Source organism: Ruditapes philippinarum, unplaced genomic scaffold (genome assembly GCF_026571515.1).
Source record: "Ruditapes philippinarum isolate M1 unplaced genomic scaffold, ASM2657151v2 ctg1381_1_1_1_1, whole genome shotgun sequence".
Classification (NCBI taxonomy): Eukaryota; Metazoa; Mollusca; class Bivalvia; order Venerida; family Veneridae; genus Ruditapes; species Ruditapes philippinarum.
In genome coordinates, this window is record NW_026853170.1 from 305,749 (window position 1) to 323,192 (window position 17,444).

The window sequence follows — 17,444 nt, forward strand, 5'->3', positions numbered from 1 at the left end:
ATTTATTTGATATATTTTACAGTATGATAAATGCTGCTGACAGTGAATCAGGTGTTACACCACTATTGATTTGATATATTTAACAGTATGATAAATGCTGCTGACAGTGTATCAGGTGTTACATCACTATTGATTTGATATATTTAACAGTATGATAAATGCTGCTGACAGTGTATCAGGTGTTACACCACTATTGATTTGATATATTTTACAGTATGATAAATGCTGCTGACAGTGTATCAGGTGTTACATCACTATTGATTTGATATATTTTACAGTATGATAAATGCTGCAGACAGTGTTTCAGGTGTGACACCACTATTGATTTGATATATTTTACAGTATGATAAATGCAGCTGACAGTGTATCAGGTGTTACACCACTATTGATTTGATATATTTTACAGTATTATAAATGCTGCTGACAGTGTATCAGGTGTGACACCACTATTGATTTGATATATTTTACAGTATGATAAATGCTGCTGACAGTGTATCAGGTGTTACATCACTATTGATTTGATATATTTTACAGTATGATAAATGCTGCTGACAGTGTATCAGGTGTGACACCACTATTGATTTGATATATTTTACAGTATGAAAAATGCTGCTGACAGTGTATCAGGTGTTACATCACTATTGATTTGATATATTTTACAGTATGATAAATGCTGCTGACAGTGAATCAGGTGTTACACCACTATTGATTTTATATATTTTACAGTATGATAAATGCTGCTGACAGTGTATCAGGTGTTACACCACTTTTGATTTTATATATTTTACAGTATGATAAATGCTGCAGACAGTGTATCAGGTGTTACACCACTGATGGCAGGTGTGATAGGTAGAGAAAAACATTGTGTTCATGAGATGTTGATACATAATGCACAGATTGATATGGCAGACTTCAAGGGCATGACAGTATATCATTATGCTGTAAAACATCTACCTGAGGTGTTAGAGGTAATGTTATAATATTAAAAAAAAAGGTCTTCATGTCATAATTGAATTGTCATACCATTTAAAATAATTCATGGATTACTTTGTTTTTTTTAATAAATGTATATCTGTCATCGATAGAATCAATATCGATGTATCATTGATATTTTTCTGTTGATCAGTAATAGATACAGATTTGAAAAAAAAATCAATTATTTTGACTTTCCCAGTCAAAACTACATGTCTAAAACTATGTTATCATTTTGTAATGGAAATATTTCATAGCAGTGATTGCAAAAAAAGGTCAGGACAAAGATCATGCAATAGGCATTTATAAATGTACACATCATAGTTGTATGAACAGAACAATATGTCTTGTACTGAAATTTTTTAAAATGTTATGAAAGTGAATTAAAGACAAGTGCAAAAGAGTAAATGCATAACTTATTATTGATATATGTTGGTGTATCATAGATATTTGTCATTGGATATCAATATATTAATCTGAATCAGTGACAGCTTTAGATAGTGATATTAACTTTGAAACTTGAAATTTTGAATCAAACAATGTTATTAATAGATCTAAATTCTGTATGTTACGTTTTTGAAAGATAATACAAATAACTGTATTCTGTTACATTTTGAAGCAAGTAGAGATAATCTTGTATAATCTTTATTTAGGTACAACCTTATTGAGGAATTGAATTGAAATACAAATGTTCATTTATCAATTTGAAAATGGTAACTACATGTATCAGTGGATATTTATTTGCTTAGATAACTTGAAATAGCAGACAAGTGTCCTACAGTAAATACTATAGATAAAGTAACTTTATTCTTAGAATTAGTTTTTACGAGTGAAATGATTTGATTTCAGTTTTTGTTTGATCAAGACAAGAATCAAGTATATGACTGGATGGATGAGAAAGGTCAAACACCACTATATAAAGCGTGTCTTAACCCCCCTGATGTTGTTACAGGCGAACCCCCTGTGGAGAAACATGTGATTGTAGAGACGTTATTAGAGGGAGGGGTTGATCCTGCTATATCCAAGTCTAACAGATTACCTATACATGTAGCAGTAACCCTGGGGGAGACAAAGTATAAACTTCTGAAAAATATATGACAAAATAAAACAATTAATGCTATTAAAAATAAAATGAGTTATCTATTGTCATTTCATTATTAACTAGCAAACCTTTCTTATTTAAACAATATTTGTAATTGTCAGTAATTGAAGAATTTTGGAACATTCTTTAATCAAAAGGATTTGAATGATTTTATAACCTTTTTCTTTTTTGAATGAAGTTTTAACTTACCTGAGAACAATGTATTCAGAGATGAGCTTTGTGATTGCATGTTGTCTGTCCATTGTTGTCCATCGTCTTTTGTTATCAACAGTTTCTTTGAACAACATCTCTGAAACCACACGGTGAATTTTGACCAAACTGCACAACAAGATACAAGAAACTTTATTTTAAGTCGGTTTACATATTACAAGAAACATTAGCTAATAAGCTATTTACCGACAATAACAAAGGCATAAAACATATTTACTAACATATAACAGATCTGAAAATAAAAACATATAAAACTAGTAGCAGCTTTAAGCATGAAATAAAAGTATCAAGGTTAAGAAGAACTTTACAATAAGATGGTAAATTAAGGCATAGTTTGATGACATGTACAGTACATATTATATTAAAAGTAATAACAGTTTATAAAAGTAATAGATGACTGTAGTCTAGAAATTTAAGTATGATACATGTAGCAATGTGAAATAAATGAAAACAATAATAATAAAAATTTAAAAATTAATAAAATAGTAATAGTTTAAAGTTAACATCTAGAATTTATACATAATTGAAGATTTCCTAAAAAATAAATAAATAAATAGATTAATAAATTCACTAACTTATAATAAAAAGTGCATAAACATTTATGATAGAACTAAAACAGCATAGTAAGGATAGGTTACCCCATAAAGTAGTTATATAGATGGTTCTAGTCTGATGCATGAGTACATGTACATGTAGGTCACAGGAGCTGAAAAAAAACTTCTAAAATAAAAAAGATTCCGTTCCAGGGTTGAGATATTTAGTATGTGGCATCAGCTTTTTTTTCCTTAACAAAAGTAATAAAAATCAGGTCCCAGGGCCAAAATTGGTCAGTCAGTTTACAAGGATTTAAATAGGAAAGCATATATCATTTATGCTTAAACTTTATGGCCTTAAGTTACACATTTGGTATACATGTAGTAGCATTGCTTAGTGGAATTTACAGAAGTCATGAGTCATTCCCCTGAGGTAAATAAAGGACCCTGCCTTATGTACTCTAATAGCTTATTTCCACATGTTATTACTAATTGCCACCATGACCATCTTGTTTATTTTAACAAGAATTAATATAATTATCAGAGATTCTTGAAAATGATGTCTTTTCCATTGTCTTTATTAAATGTTGATTTTGACTTTGTTACAAAATTAATGTATTTATTCTTGACTTATTTAACTAACCAAGAAATATACATGTGATATATTCCTTAATTTTTTTTAACATTTATAGTTTACTAGTAAAAATTTTAAACAAACGTTTTGTCATTTATTAATTAGTTAATGTTAAGAGTTTTTGTTTCAGGATTATAGAGCTGATCATAAAGAAACATCCAAGTCAGAAAGAGGCAGGAGACAAGAAATATAATGGGAGACCACTCCACTGGGCTAAAACTAGAGAGGTATATTTTGTAGATTGTAATATATAAATGTTTTTCTATGTTCATTTCATGACTTAGGACTTTGTGAAGCTTTAGGATTCAAGCTTATTTTGAAAAAAATTCTAACATCGGCCAATATCGTAGCAAATCGGTTATTTTCAAAACATTATTTTTCAATAACTTTGGCATTAGATTATTTACAATCACTCTTCCTTTATAGCTATGTTATAAATGATTAAAATTTATTGAATACCGAAGATTTTGAAATAAAAAACTGATATATTATCATATATTAAATAACACCACATACTTTTATGCTCCCCGTAAAATTTCGGGGGAGCATATAGTCGCCAGGTTGTCCGTCCGTCAGTCAGTCAGTCAGTCCATACGTACGTACGTCCCGAATTCGTGTCCAGCCCATAACTTTGTTATTTGAAGGCGGATTTTGCAACTATTTCACATAAATGATCACCATATTGAAATGATGTGTCGCGTGCAACATTTGGGTTGCTACCTTGACGTGTTGCGTGCAAGTCAGTAGATAGATCTAATTGAGTAGAAAGGCAGTGCAAAGAACAGTAACTCTGCATTGCCTAAGTTTGGAATTTTCACACTTTGAACTTTGTCTGGGACATAACTCTGAAACTACAAAGATATACTTTTCTGTGTCCAAAACCTAGTCGGGGAGCATCACCCAGTTCAACCTGCTCTTGTTGTGTATATTTTTGTCATTTATGATACATGTATAATACCAGGGAATTATTTTTCTATATGTTGCCTAGGTAACAGAGTTACTATGTAAGCTAGGCTGTGATGTTGATGGATTAAGTGGTACAAATCATGCTCCTATAATGATAATGTTGATGAAGAATCGTACAGACTGTCTAATGGAGCTGTTGTGTTATGGAGCATTGTGTAATATAGGTGACAGTAATGGTGACACACCTCTACATATAGCTGTACAGGTAATACATCATGTCATACATCATATCATCTCTGTATGTGTCCATGTTGTGTTATAGTGTGTGCCTACATTTATGCTGTAATGTAGCTAGTAGTGATGCTTGTTTTTCTGTGTTGTATAAATGCATGTCATGTAATAGTTGATACAACCTAAATATACCTTTGATCAATGTAATACATGTATAACTAGTTACATATTTTTGCTTGAATTTTCGAAATTTCGGCCATAGAATCTTCACTAAATTTTGTCATTTTTTGTGTCTATTTCTAAACACAGCTGATCTACTGTATTTGAAGTAGACTTCAGGTAGTTTTGTTAATGTGTTAAGCTATTCAAATTAAGCAAGTTTATAAAATTTTGCTTTTGCATTGACTACTGATATAAATTTCCTATCAAGATTTCAAACACTGAACTGACACAATCATGCAAACAAGAGTGCCTTTCTAACCTTAGTTTGAGGCTGGATTACCAGGTACAAGGTCACAATCAACTGAGTTAAACTAGATTTGTACACTTTTGCTCATACAGCTTTTATTTATTTGCAGATATTTTAGATACATGTTTATAGTAGGAATATTCGATAAAGTTTGGGGGTCACAAAGTCAATTAAGTGGTGCTTAAAATATATTAACACTTGCTTATACAGCTTATTATTGATTGACGAATGTCTTCATACCTTGGGTAGTTTTCTAACTGTGGCTGGACTTTAGAGACCACAAGGTCAAAGTTTTGTGTTTATGTAGTTAATGAATTATTTGCTAACTTACATTTCTTCTTACAAGAACAAAACTTTATTTTACTGTGTCAACAAATTTACTTGACTGAGTGAATGGGTAAACCTTTGCCAAATTAGCTACTAATAAGATTTGAGGGCTAGGGTTATATGAGCTGTGTCACGACAAAACCAACATAATACGTTTGCAACCAGCATGGATCCAGACCAGCCTGCGCATGCGCACTTACTAACCCTATTACAAGTAGAGAAAGTGAAAGCGAACAGCATGGATCCTGATCAGACTGCGTGGATGCGCAGGCTGGTCTGGATCCATGCTGGTAGCAAACACAGTACGTTGGTTTTGTCGTGACGTGGCTCATATGTGTTAACCAAACACAGGAAATTATTCTGGAACTTAATACATGTCTTTGGGATAATCATGGGAGATCTATTAACTTTTAAGGACCTGTTCTTATTATATTATCAAGTACATTGTAAAAATAAAAGTTGAGGGCGCTCTCTTAGGATATCTTAATGGAAATAAGGAATTTGGCTATAGTTAGCCAACAGTATAGAACCTGGTCAGAAAGTGCAGCAGTTCTGACCTGCCTGGATCTCTGCAAGGATCTCTGCTAGTGGCAAAGGCTTTGTAGCTTTAGTTGCAACATTATAATGGTAAGCTAGATTTGTGAACTAACTGTGATTACATGTTTTAGTGGCAGCAACACACCAAGATGAAGACTAGTGTAAGTGGACATTATTGAGTTTGGGTGACCAATAAGCTTGATTTAATATTTATGATATATCCAGAATGTCTCAGTGATGATATTTTAATACTATCTCTTGATTATTATCTATCATTCAAACATTAAAAGCCTGCAGCATTTCATATTGTAATGAAATATAAAAAGGAATTTTAATATTTAACTCTTGAAGTACTTTATAGTTAATGTCATAAATTTTTCTTCAAGCTCATAATAAACATTCCCTCTATAACAAATATTTGCCTGAGTTAACCACCTCTTTCTCCAACAGTTTTTGGTTATATCTAACATATTTTCTATTTTATGTTGATGTTTTAAATGTTTCTTAATTTGCATGGACCTTGAACATATTAGATATTTAGGTTGTTGTTTTTTAGCTCACCAGAACTGAAGGTTCAGACTGAGCTATTAGTATCAAAGGGGGATGCTCCGGCATCCATCGTTATGCGTCAACAATCATCTTCTCTGAAACTGCTGGACAGATTTACTTCAAATTTGGTCTGTAGCATCCTTGTGACAGTCACACTTGAATTTGCTCATTATATTCCAATTGGCCCCTTTTAGAGGTAGAGCTAAAAATAGAAAAACCTTTAAACATCTTCTACTACAAAACTAATTGATGGATGATCACCAAACTTTGTCTGTAGCATTCTTGGGTAGTCTTTTATCAAGTTTGCTCATATTAATTTGATTGGCCCTTTTTAGGGGCTGCAAAAGCTCAAAAAAGAAATACCTTTTAACGTCTATTTCTATAGAACTAGTTGATGGATGATGACCAAACATGTCTGTAGCATTCTTAGGTACTCTTTTATCAAGTTTGCTCATATTTATTTGATTAACCCCTTTTAGGGGCCGCTAAAGCTAAAAATAGAAAAACCTTTGAACATCATTTCCTACTGAAATAATTGATAAATGATCACCAAACTTTGTAGCATTCTTAGGTAGTCTTTTATCAAGTTTGCTCATATTAATATAATGGCCCTATTTAAGCTAAAGCTTAAATGCCCCAGGTCATGGCATTTCTTCAAATTATTGTTGAAACATATTCTATGCTCAAATTTGATATTAGAAAATATTGACAATGGACAATATTGACAATGGACAAACACTGAAAAGCTGTTGTTTCTGGTGAGCAATTCAGGGCCATCATGGCCCTCTTGTTTTGTTTTTTTTGGGGGGTTTTTTTTGGTTTTTTGTACAGTTGTTCATTTGGTCATTCATTAAAATGTTTTAAATACATGTAAAAATAAGTACTATGCCCATATGATCACAAGATTTGAAGATCAATATTAGTTGTCTATGTCACATTTGAGCACATCTTAGATTAATGTTCATTAATTGTTATATTAACTAAAACTGTCAGGTTAATATGGTAAATAAAAAAGTCCTTGTTATCCTATGAACCATAGTAACTAGTTAGCACAATGTCCCATAAACTATAGCAACTACATGTAGTTAAACCATTATTTACACTTCATATAGAATATACTTACATATTTGTTATATAATAGTTTTGTACAACTTTTTAGCTCACCTGAGCACAACATGCTTATGGTGAGCTATTGTGATCCCCCACTGTCCATCGCCCTGCATATCGTCAACAATTAATTCAAATAACATCTTCTCTGAAACCAATGATTGCACAGTAAACAAACTTTACAGGAATAATCCTTGGGAGGTCCCTTTTTAAAGTTTTTCAAGTCTGTTGCATAAGTAGGTCATTTGGCCAAAAAAGGAGTTTCAAAAATGCAAATTTAAAACATTCTTGTCTGAAAGTACAAAGCTCAGAACTTTGATATTTAATATGTAATATCATCTATAGGTCCTCTACAAAAGTTGTTTGATATTTGCCCCTAGTTCCAAAATTGGCCCTTTCCTGGGGTCATAGGTTTTCCTTATATGTCTATAGTAGAAACTGTATTGACCAAGGTTAGATATTTGGCATGAAACATTGTGTAGTGAACCTATACCAAGATTGTTCAAATTATAACCCTGCGGTCAAAATTGGCCCCACCCAGAGGTCATTGATTTTCATCATGTACCGGTACATATAGTAAAGACTTATAATGATAACCATATTTCCCATATTGCCTTAAGGATTGTAATATAGCATGCTGAAGTTTAGTTAAACTGTTACTGACAGGTATTCCATATTAGCACAACTCCTCTCAACCCCTTACAACGGGCATTTTATCGTCATAGCAAAATGAAACTATTATCATGGATGACTTTACTTTGTCCCTAACATTGAAAACCTTAATATGTTGAACATTGTCTAGGTCCCATGATGTTGATGGACTGGCTATTTTAAAGACATCATTAATTAGATAAATTTTAGGATCAAGTTCACGTAACGAATGATTTACCTGCCATCAGAAAATGCGCATATTGTTTGCAATTGCTTTGCGCTGCAGATCGTCCATATCATTTTCAAGAGTGGAAACAACTTTATTTTGATTCCTTTTTGTGAAGGTGGTCAATGTCCAGGCAAAGGTTTTCTGTAATATCGTCAATGTCAGACATTTTTTTTTATAATGGATGTCACACTTTGTTAATTTTTGTCACATTAGTAACTATAGTTTCTCCAATAAAGTAAATATCTTTGTAGTGAAGAGGTAGGTTTGATTTTGATGTGCTAATTCCTTCACTCACTCTAAATAACCCTTGGTAAGATAGTTAATGTGCTGTCTATAAAGACTTTCTTCATACCTATCTGTACATTACATGAAAGTTAAATTTTTAAATATTTTCATAAGAAGTGGTGCACAAATTGGCTTCCTGTAGTCCACTTGTCTGGTACACCGTTTACAACCCTCAAGTAATTTTTTTACCAAGAAATCTTCAATCAGTAGTGTATTTTATGCCTTTTATTTCATGATAAAAGCTAATATCAGAGCAATATGTGGATAAAGTTGAAGGGGAATAACTTGCTTAATAAAGTTATGTGGGTTCAATTGGTGCTTATGTTGTACTGTTTTTGAAATTATTGAAATGTGTTTATTACGTTTCTATAATTATGACAGTCCTGTGTTGTTTTCTTTTCACACATGTACTGAATTTATTCCAATAGTTTGGTAATTGGATTGAATGAGGTAATACCGCCAGATATGTTGAAGGGGAATAACTTTTGCCGTATATTTATTTCACTAAGACATCATTTGTCTTTGGGTAATAGTCCAGTATTTTATGATATAAGGTGCAAAAGTTAGTTTATTTATGTAAATATTATAAATTTTTTTAATGAATCACATTCATTAATAGAAGAGGGGCATCTGTTTAGTACACGTCCTAACATTATATGTTGATATGGTTGTTGAACATCATAACATAGTTAATGTATTAACATTTTTATTTACAGCAAGATGATATAGACCTTGTGAGAATATTTGTGGTATTTGGAGCTGATGTTAACCAGAAAAATTCTACCAGTCATTCTCCGAGACACGTTGCTGCTGTGTCAAAAGGCAAAAATAAGTAAGCACAGTTTAATACCTATTCTGTTACAAAACTTAAATGAGGAGTCCAATTTACTTATGATTATCCAAGAGTGGAACAATTTCTGAAAGATTGGTTTGTGTTCCAAAAGTACTGTTTTACTTTGTATTGTCAGCAGTCCTGTTTGTACACATAATCATTTTTATGCCCCCGCCATATAATGGCAGGGGCATATAGTGTTACCCTGTTCCGTCATTCCGTCATTCCGTCATTCCGTCCTTCCGTCATCATCAGTTTCCGTTCATTATCTTAATAACCCTTGCACATATTGAACTCAAATTTGACATATGGATATGTCATGAGAAAATACAGGTCAAGTTCGAAATTGGTCATGGTTCGATGATTTTTGGCAGAGTTATGCCCCTTTTACATTGAAAATAATATGAAATTTTCAGTTTCCGTTCATTATCTCCCAAACGGTTCAAAACATTCAATTCAAAATTGACATATGGATATGTCATGAGAAAATACAGGTCAAGTTCGAAATTGGTCATGGTTCGATGATTTTTGGCAGAGTTATGCCCCTTTTACTTTGAAAATAACAGAAATTTTCAGTTTCCGTTCATTATCTCCCCAACGGTACAACACATTCAACTCAAACTTGACATATTGATATGTCATGAGAAAATACAGGTCAATTTCAAATTTGGTCATGGTTCGATGATTTTTGGCAGAGTTATGCCCCTTTTACTTTTAAAATAATATGAAATTTTCAGTTTCCGTTCATTAACTCCCCAATGGTACAACACATTTAGCTCAAACTTGACATATCTATATGCAACGGAATGCGCAGGTCAAGTTCAAATTTGGTCATGGTTCGATGATTTTTGGCAGAGTTATGCCCCTTTTACTTTGAAAATAATATGAAATTTTCAGTTTCCGTTTATTATCTCCCCAACAGTATTAAACATTCAACTCAAATTTGACATATTGATACGTCAAAGGAATGCGCAGGTCAATTTCAAATTTGGTCATGGTTGGATGATTTTTGGCTGAGTTATGCCCCTTTCACTTTAAAAATAATATGAAATTTTCAGTTTCCGTTTATTATCTCCCCAACAATATTACACATTCAACTCAAATTTGACATATGGATATGTTTTTGGAATGCGCAGACCAAGTTCGAATCTGGTCATGGTTCAATGATTTTTGGCAGAGTAATGCCCCTTTCACTTTGAAAATGATATGAAATTTACAGTTTCTGTTCATTATCAACCCAACAGTGTTACATATTCAACTCAAAATTGACATATGGATATGTCAAAGGAATGCGCAGGTCAAGTTGGAATTTGGTCATGGTTCGATGATTTTTGGCAGAGTTTATGTCCCTTTCACTTTGAAAATAATATAGATACATCTTAGGAATAAGCAGTTTAAGTTTTGAATTTGGTCGTGGTTCAATGATTTTAGACAAACTTATCTTTCCTGAATGTTGGAAAAAATTTGAACTTTCAGTTTCAGCACTCATACTTTTGTGGAAATGTATATAGCCATTATGTTGGCTACAAATATGCAATATGCTATTTTTAAAGGTTAAGACTGAATAATTTCAGTGCCTTGAAACATTGTATAAAAAATGGTTAAGACTGAATAATTTCAGTGCCTTGAACATTGTATAAAAATGGTTTGTGTTAACATTGAAAAGTTTTAAGGGCTATGAACTTAGAATGAAAAAAATAATTTGTGCAAACAAATTTGGAACTAAATATTATAACATTTGAAATTTTGGCTGCATGCGGGGGCATCCGTGGCATGATGACACATTTCTAGTCTAATAGTACAGTTATACTTCGTTCGCTCGAACTTGATCACTGGAATACCTTTCCTTCGCTCGAACTCATTGCCCAGTTCTGGAAAACTTTTTACATAATAATATATTGTTCCACAAAAACACAAACACAAAAAGACAACAAAATTTACGGGTCGACATGTCCTGAATTAGTGACAGCCGGCAACACATGTTTTTAACACCTCGTGATCGTGATAAAGGCAATTATAATTGAGGTGTTTAAATGGTTTGTTTGTTATGATAATATTGTTTATTTGACGTTTTTAGTAACGATAAAAAGAAACTAACTGTGCAAAGGTCAATAAATGACTACCCGGAAGGCTTTAATTACAGCCACGGTATATGTAACATGTACTGTAACCGTATAATAAATCTATGAATGATACTTGTAGGTTTTTTATTTTAGTAACTGACTGCTGTAAAATGATTTTTTTTTAAATATTTTATTTATTAATTGTTAAAAATAGAATTTATCCCATAATAAACATATAAATATATTTTGAACATTGTTTAACAAGATTGGAAAATGTTTGTCTAATCAAACTCAACCAATAACAATATGCATGAATATAGATAAACACAGTTTCCTGTTAATACTCATTTGTTAATTTTTACAAGAAATGATGTATTTGACGAACTAATGTACTAAAAAACAATTATGTTGATGTATTTATCATTTGACCAATGTAAGCTGGAAAACCTTTAGACCAATGTCCTACATAATAATAGTTTAACCTTGGTTGGCTGGAATTACCAATCTCTCGAACAAATTTGCACAGGCCGAGTTCGAGCGAATGAAGTTTGATTGTATTGTACATGTGTGTGATTACAATATTGTTTATGATTACAGGGATGTACTATTACTACAATATTGTTTATGATTACAGGGATGTAATATTACTACATTGTTTATGATTACAGGGATGTAATATTATATTACAATATTGTTTATGATTACAGGGATGTAATATTATATTACAATATTGTTTATGATAAAAAGGATGTGATATTATATTACAATATTGTTTATGATAAAAAGGATGTAATATTATATTACAATATTGTTTATGATTACAGGGATGTAATATTATATTACAATATTGTTTATGATTACAGGGATGTGATATTATATTACAATATTGTTTATGATAAAAAGGATGTGATATTACTACAATATTGTTTATGATTACAGGGATGTGATATTATATTACAATATTGTTTATGATTACAGGGATGTGATATTATATTACAATATTGTTTATGATTACAGGGATGTGATATTGACAATATTGTTTATGATTACAGGGATGTGATATTACAACATTGTTTATGATTACATGGATGTGATATTACTACATTGTTTATGATTACAGGGATGTGATATTACTACATTGTTTATGATTACAGGGATGTGATATTACTACATTGTTTATGATTACAGGGATGTGATATTACTACATTGTTTTATGATTACAGGGATGTGATATTACTACATTGTTTATGATTACATGGATGTGATATTACTACATTGTTTATGATTACATGGATGTGATATTACTACATTGTTTATGATTACAGGGATGTGATATTACTACATTGTTTATGATTACATGGATGTGATTACTACATTGTTTATGATTACATGGATGTGATATTACTACATTGTTTATGATTACAGGGATGTGATATTACTACATTGTTTATGATTACAGGGATGTGATATTACACATGTTGCATGTTTCTGGTGCTAAGAGATGTGACTCATCAGTAAAAGGCTGTATGGCAGGTTGCTCATCTGAAGGAAGATTTAATGGAAAGCCTGATGAACGATGCAAATCTTTGTTCAACCTTGACAAAATGGGTGCGTCTTAATGCAAACATATCAATACCTTGTTCTCCAAAGTTTTTTTGTCAGTCAAGGTGTTAAATCTATGTACATGTGCTATGAAGTCTATGATAAAATTTGATATAAAGAATGGAATAACATATCTGTAAGTTGGTACAGTAACTTCAGACATGTAGGAAAGTTGTGGTCCAGTTATAGGTCACTTGCTTATAGATAAAGAATTATTGGTTAAGAACCTATCAAGGGAACTGCTAATTTCCTTGATCAAGACATTCCCCCAGCAGGTCTCTGAGAGACTGGCTTAACTCTGCTGTGTTATAAAAATGGCTGTTTTAAACTGAGTAAAAGATTCTTCATCAAGATTGATAAAAGGATATCTTGTTAACCTGATGTAGAAACAGAAAAATCCATGAACATGTCATCTGCATAAAATCTACACTAAAAGTTTTTGCCTTTGATACATTATTTACTTTATTTGCAATTTATTAGTGCCCTACCGGTTTACCCTCCGTCTGTCTGTCCGTCTGTCTGTCAGTCCGTCCGTCCACAAAACTGGATCCCGCGATAACTTGAAAAGTACTGAAAATATTTTTATGAAATTTGATATATGGATAGATGGCACTATGGAGATTATGCACGTCTTTTTCTTTTGTTCCTATGTTGAAAATTCTGGTTGCTATGGCAACAAATAGGCTGAAAATATGGTAAATTTTACACATAAACTGGATCCAGTGATAACTCAAAAAGTGCTGGAAATATTTTTATCAAACTTGAAATATGGGTAGATGGCAGTCTGGAGGTTATGCACGTCTTTTTCTTTTATTCCTATGTTGAAAATTCTGGTTGCTATGTCAACAAATAGACTGAAAATATGGCAATTTTTACACATAAACTGGATCCAGTGTTAACGCAAAAAGTAATAGAAATATTTTTATGAAACTTGTAATATGTGTAGATGGCAGTCTGGAGATTATGCATGTCTTATCTGTTCTTCCTATTTTGATAAAAATATTGGTTGCCTTGGCAACAAATAGGCTTAAAACATGGCAAATATAACAATATTTGTGATTAGTCAAAAAGAGCTGAAATTTTTATGAAATTGCATCTTTAATTCCAGAGTTATCTCCTCTTTAAGAATTTTGCTTTTCAAAATGTTATATTTTGGTAACAGGGATGTTTCAAATATTAACTTTAGAGTGTCCTTCAGTCCGTCTGTCTGTCTGTTCATAAAAACTGTTTCCTGTGATCATTTTTAAAGAGCTTTTCCAACAAATTTACTTAAAATAGAGAAAAATTGAAACATAAGTGAATGGCCAATGGCCCTTCAGAATGTTGATGGGGTTCTAACCGGTAGGGGACTTATGGATTGCTTGCAATACTATGATAATTGCTTGTTATTTTTAAATGTACATTGTACAATGTATTTACTTCGAGATCTGTTGAATTTGATTTGGGCGATAAGTAAGATTAATTCATTAAAAATCTGTAACAGTTTATGCGTGTAATATAATCAATATTTGTTGTTGTTTACAGCTTTATTTGATGACATGTTATGTACTGCTGTTAGTTGTACTGCTAAATATGATAACGGTAAAGGGGAGGCATTACTGGACCTTGCTGATGGACCTACAGATATAGGAGATAGAGTGAGTTAAACATTTTATAAAATATGATCATGTTTATAGTATGTTACATCAACAACAAAATTAGGAGAACAAAATCATTGATATACGTAAATCGTAATTATTTTTCTTCTAAGGGTGTGTTTATATGCAAAAAGAATAATAATTTAATTAGAAACCGTTCTTTCGTATCTTGTTTTCTTATCCTGTTTTCATATCCTAACAGTCACTTCTTAAAAGTTACAACATGGAAAGGGATTTAGCAATAATTCCATGTGTACGCCGCTTATTCTCTTAAGAATTTTTACAAAAATCATTCTTTCTATTTAGGTTCTTTGGTATGATCCTTATTTTTTTTGTACAAACAATAATTCTGCAGATTATTTACAACCTAATGTAGCTTCACTTAAATAAAATTCAGTTGAAACAAGTTTATAAATACTAAAATATTACAGATGTTGATCCACATGTGTGTTAATAAATCAAGAGAAATAAATAAATATTATGTTGTTGAATAGATAGAGGATATTCAAGTTTTTTCTATAAATACATGATTTATTTTCATCGAGTGGTATGAAAATAAATATTTCATGAGTGGCGGTAGCCACAAGTGAAATATGGTAATTTTCATGCCACAAGATGAAAATAAATCATCTTTCCCTTAAATTTTGTTTACTGGCAGAATTTGACAGAAAGTAGTCCGGCAAGACACCAGTGAAAATACGGAAAATATGTTTCACTGCAGTGAAAAATAAATTTTTACAGTGAAAATACGGAAAATGAAATTATGCATTTTATTTCATCAATATTCCTCAATATTTCATTTATAAGTATATAATAAACAATGATATGTGTATAAATCTACAGATATTATGTCTTGATGGTGGAGGTATAAGAGGGCTGGTTCTTGTTCAATTGTTAGCTGCATTACAAGAAGCAGCTGGGGTACCACTCAAGGATATGTTTGACTGGATAGGTGGAACAAGTACCGGGGGTCTTCTAGCCTTGGCAATAGGTGTAGGTAAGTAAATAAGAGAGTCCAGTAATAGAGCTGCACTCTCTTATTGCAATATGTATAGGTGAATTAAAGGGAATATTTAAGTTGTAAGCTTTTATTATTAATATTTTATATTGATTTAGGAAAACAGGAGGTAAAACTATTGTCTAACAATGTATCAGTTCTAATTTTACATGTTGCCTCTTCTTCTTTGTTACTTACATTGTAATAACATACAATAATTCCAGCAGTGATTAAATGTTATAGGTCTTATACTTTGATGTATTTCTGCAATGCTGTGAAACATGCTGATGTTGTTGATCTCAGGGAAAAAGGGAGCTATCATACTATCATATTGAACTTTTGTAGTACTGTTAAGGTATTTACTCACCTATGAAATAATGAATGGAGAGCTGGAAGTACTTCTTAATTTTTTGCTCCCAGAATTCTGAATAATTGAATAATGACTTAAATTTTCTTACTTGAATTTCTTAGCAGTGTTGATGTGACAGATAATTATACAATACCTGTATAATATTACTATATTACTTGAAATAACCTATTGTAATATGCTAAATATTCTGGGTTTTTTTAAGGTAAAAACATTTCATATATTAGAGGAATGTATTTCCGATTGAAAGATGAAGTTTTCAAGGGATCAAGACCGTATGACTCGGAACCTTTTGAAATGTTGTTGAAGAGAGAGTTTGGAGAAACCAAAGTTATGACAGACATTAAAACACCAAAGTAAGATAATTGTTGTGTCCTGTAGTATAATAAGTTATTTTGTTTATATGAACTGATCAAAACTCCATTAATGCTAGTAACAATTATGATTTGATTGTGGCACCAGTATAGAATAGAGAAAAACAGAATCCCCAAAGAAAGCCCAACATAGCAAAATTGAAAATGTTGCAGGCTTGGTTTGATTGAACCTGTTCATGGATGTTAGTGGTAATTGAAAGCTTCCGTCCACACCCCCTAGCACCAACCCAAACAGAAGCTAACATAAACACAAACCAGTATATAGGCCAGCATTTAGCAGTTTGACCAGTCGATATAGGATAAGCTTCTCAGTTTTTATATTTTAATCTTCAATGGATATTTCAAATGTCAAATATAGACAAACCTGTAACACACATCCAAGCTTCTAATTTCATTTCCTGTTTCAGCATGTTGTTTATGAATATATACATGATTGATATGAAATCATAATTGTTGTTGTTGTTATTGTTGATGATATCAAATGAATAATGATATTGTATCTAAGCTTATATCAATGATTTTATATATAAAATAGTTATTATGTAGACAATATTACTCTGTTATTTCAGATTTAAGATTTGTAAAGTTTAAATGTCTATTTATATTAGGCAAGATAAACTTTTTTTATTGAAATGGTTCTTCTTGTTGTAGATTAATGGTGACAGCTATTTTGGCAGACAGGTTTCCGGCTGAGTTACATATGTTCCGTAACTATCAACCAACATTAGATAAACCTGTAGAAACTAAAGGAAATAATGACCAGTTTGAAAAAATTCCACAGCCACATGGTTAGACATATATTATTGTATACAGCTACAAGATCTAATATT

The 17,444-nt window shown here is 31.6% G+C and overlaps 1 protein-coding gene across 6 annotated transcripts in view; it reads left to right on the plus strand.

The window, feature by feature from the left end:
• The window catches only part of LOC132735969 (85/88 kDa calcium-independent phospholipase A2-like), a 35,968-nt gene that overhangs the window by 12,595 nt on the left and 5,929 nt on the right, over positions 1-17,444 (plus strand). For 3 of the 6 annotated variants that reach the window (XM_060723007.1, XM_060723011.1, XM_060723009.1), the window contains exons 5-15: positions 791-968; positions 1,822-2,045; positions 3,582-3,678; positions 4,440-4,622; positions 6,053-6,082; positions 9,459-9,574; positions 13,097-13,245; positions 14,764-14,876; positions 15,720-15,873; positions 16,446-16,596; positions 17,266-17,402. In XM_060723007.1, the coding sequence (XP_060578990.1) occupies positions 791-968; positions 1,822-2,045; positions 3,582-3,678; positions 4,440-4,622; positions 6,053-6,082; positions 9,459-9,574; positions 13,097-13,245; positions 14,764-14,876; positions 15,720-15,873; positions 16,446-16,596; positions 17,266-17,402 (1,532 nt within the window). The remainder of the gene's footprint in view (positions 1-790; positions 969-1,821; positions 2,046-3,581; positions 3,679-4,439; positions 4,623-6,052; positions 6,083-9,458; positions 9,575-13,096; positions 13,246-14,763; positions 14,877-15,719; positions 15,874-16,445; positions 16,597-17,265; positions 17,403-17,444) is intronic. The other 3 variants (XM_060723010.1, XM_060723013.1, XM_060723008.1) reach the window with 2 other exon arrangements.